Below are 2347 nucleotides of genomic sequence, written 5' to 3'. Positions count from 1 at the left end.
GGTGGCGGGTGCCTGTAGTCCCAGCTACTTAGGAGGCTGAGGCAGGAGAATGGTGTGAACCCGGGAGGCAGAGCTTGCAGCAGTGAGCTGAGATCGCGCCACTGCACTCCAGCCAGGGGGATAGAGCGAGACTCTGTCTCAAAAAAAAAAAAAAAAAAAAAAGGTGATCTAACAATGAATACACTTCATTAACACACTGAATAAAAAGGTTTAATCACAAGCAGCATTTTAAAGCAATGATGAGTGCAAATTAAATGTTAAGGTATCTGCAGCCCTTATAATGCAGTATGAAAATATCTGATGTTTGTAAGTGACACAGGTCATGTTGCTAATATTAAGGGTTGATAATACTAATAAGGGTGTGTTGTCTCCCTTTAAGATGGAAGGAAATGTTAAAATTTAGTTAGTGGCTGGTGAAAAATAAAGGTGTATTTCTTCTCAGTATCATTATTTTTTTGAGACTCGCTCTGTTGCTCGGGCTGGAGTGCAGTGGTGTGATCTCAGCTCACTGCGGCCTCCACTTCCTGGGTACAAGCGATTCTCCTGCTTCAGCCTCCTGAGAAGGTGGGATTACAGGCACCCACAAGCACGCCAGGCTAATTTTTTGTATTTTTAGTAGAGATAGGGTTTTGCCATGTTGGCCAGGGTGGTCTCGAACTTCTGGGCTTAAGTGATTTGCCCGCCTCTGCCTCCCAAAGTGCTAGGATTACAGGTGTGAGTCACTGTGCCCGACCTCTGTGCTTCTTTTTTAAATGTGGAGTCTTGCTGTTGCTCAGGCTGGGGTGCAGGGGCATGATCATAGCTCACAGCAACCTCCACCTCCTGGGCTCAAAATACCTTCCCACCTCAGGCTCCCGAGTAGCTGGGACTACAGGCACGAGTTACCATGCCTGGCTAATTAAATTTTTTTTTTTTTTTGTAGGGACAGGGGCTTGCTTTACTGCCCAGGCTGGTTGAGAACTCCTAGCTTCAAGTGATTCCTCTGCCTTGGCCTCCTGAAGCGCTAGGATTACAGGCATGAGCCACTGTGCTCAGCCTGATTTCAGTTTTCTTTCTTTTTTTTTTTTTGAGACAGAGTTTCACTCTTGTTGTCCAGGCTGGAGTGCAGTGGCGTGATCTCAGCTCACTGCAACCTCTGCCTCCCAGGTTCAAGCGATTCTCCTGCCTCAGCCTCCCAAGCAGCTGGGATTACAGGCATGCGCCACCACCCCTGGCTAATTTTGTATTTTTAGTGGAGACAGAGTTTCTCCATGTTGGTCAGGCTGGTCTCCAACTCCCAACCTCAGGTGATCCGCCCACCTCGGCCTCCCAAAGTGTTGGAATTACAGCCATGAGCCACCTCGCCCAGCCTGATTTCAGTCTTCTTATCTCTAAAATGGATGCTAACAGCTCCCAGCATGATGACTCCTATCATTTTGAGGACCTGAATACATAAGCAGCCATACAGTAACACTCATGTGTTGCGTCTCCCTGGGACTCCTTGGCAAACACAGAATGCCTAAGTAGGATCTGTGGCCACTGGCAGGATGCCGAAGCCACCCTTGAGGTTGGGGGTCTTGGGGCCATGTGGGGAGACCATTGTCCAGCACCCATTGCTCCCCCTTGGACTTCTCCCAAGCCCGTAGCTGTAGCCCCAAGGTGGTACTTACCAGAATCCCAAAAGCCATGACTTTCAGCACACATTCCAGAGAGAAGAGGGAGGTGAAGACGATGTTGAACACCCTCAGGGCGTTTTCATAAGCAACAGAAGCCCCATAGAACTAGGGGGAAAGAAGCAGGAGTGGCAGGCGTCAGTGAGCGGGGGTGGGAAGTGGGAAGTGGGAAGGCAGCTTCATGGCTGTTTTCTAGGCAACACTCCGGCCCCAGGCAAGGGCTGAGCAATCTCACTGTTGGGAGGCATAGTTCAGGAAAGCCCAGCTCTCCGCCAGACTAGGCTCTTCTTTTCACATCAAAAAACAAAAACTTTCCCCCGCCTCTTTTTTTTTTTTGGTAGACGGGGTCTTCCTGTTTTGCCCAGGCTGGGCTCGAACTCACAATCCTCCTACCTTAGCCTCCTGATAGTTGGGACTATAGGCATACACCATTGTGCCTGGCTGAATTATACTTTTTTTTTCCATTTTTTTTTTTTTTTTGAGAACGAGTCTCACTCTGTCGCCCAGGCTGGAGTGCAGTGGCACGATCGGCTCACTGCAGGCTCCGCCTCCCGGGTTCACGCCATTCTCCTGCCTCAGCCTCCCAAAGAGCTGGGACTACAGGTGCCTGCCATCACGCCCAGCTAACTTTCTATATTTTTAGTAGAGATGGGGTTTCTCTGTGTTAGCCAGGATAGTCTCGATCTCCTGACCTC

The 2347-nt window shown here is 49.5% G+C and overlaps 1 protein-coding gene across 1 annotated transcript in view; it reads right to left on the bottom strand.

Moving 5' to 3' along the window:
- The window catches only part of CACNA1A (calcium channel, voltage-dependent, P/Q type, alpha 1A subunit), a 196294-nt gene that overhangs the window by 67716 nt on the left and 126231 nt on the right, over window positions 1–2347 (bottom strand). Inside the window, 1 exon segment of the mRNA XM_011994944.1 lies at window positions 1650–1760. Within this exon segment, the coding sequence (XP_011850334.1) occupies window positions 1650–1760 (111 nt within the window).

This window comes from Mandrillus leucophaeus, unplaced genomic scaffold (assembly GCF_000951045.1).
Source record: "Mandrillus leucophaeus isolate KB7577 unplaced genomic scaffold, Mleu.le_1.0 Scaffold463, whole genome shotgun sequence".
Taxonomy (NCBI): Eukaryota; Metazoa; Chordata; class Mammalia; order Primates; family Cercopithecidae; genus Mandrillus; species Mandrillus leucophaeus.
This window is presented reverse-complemented; position numbering and strand designations above follow the sequence as displayed.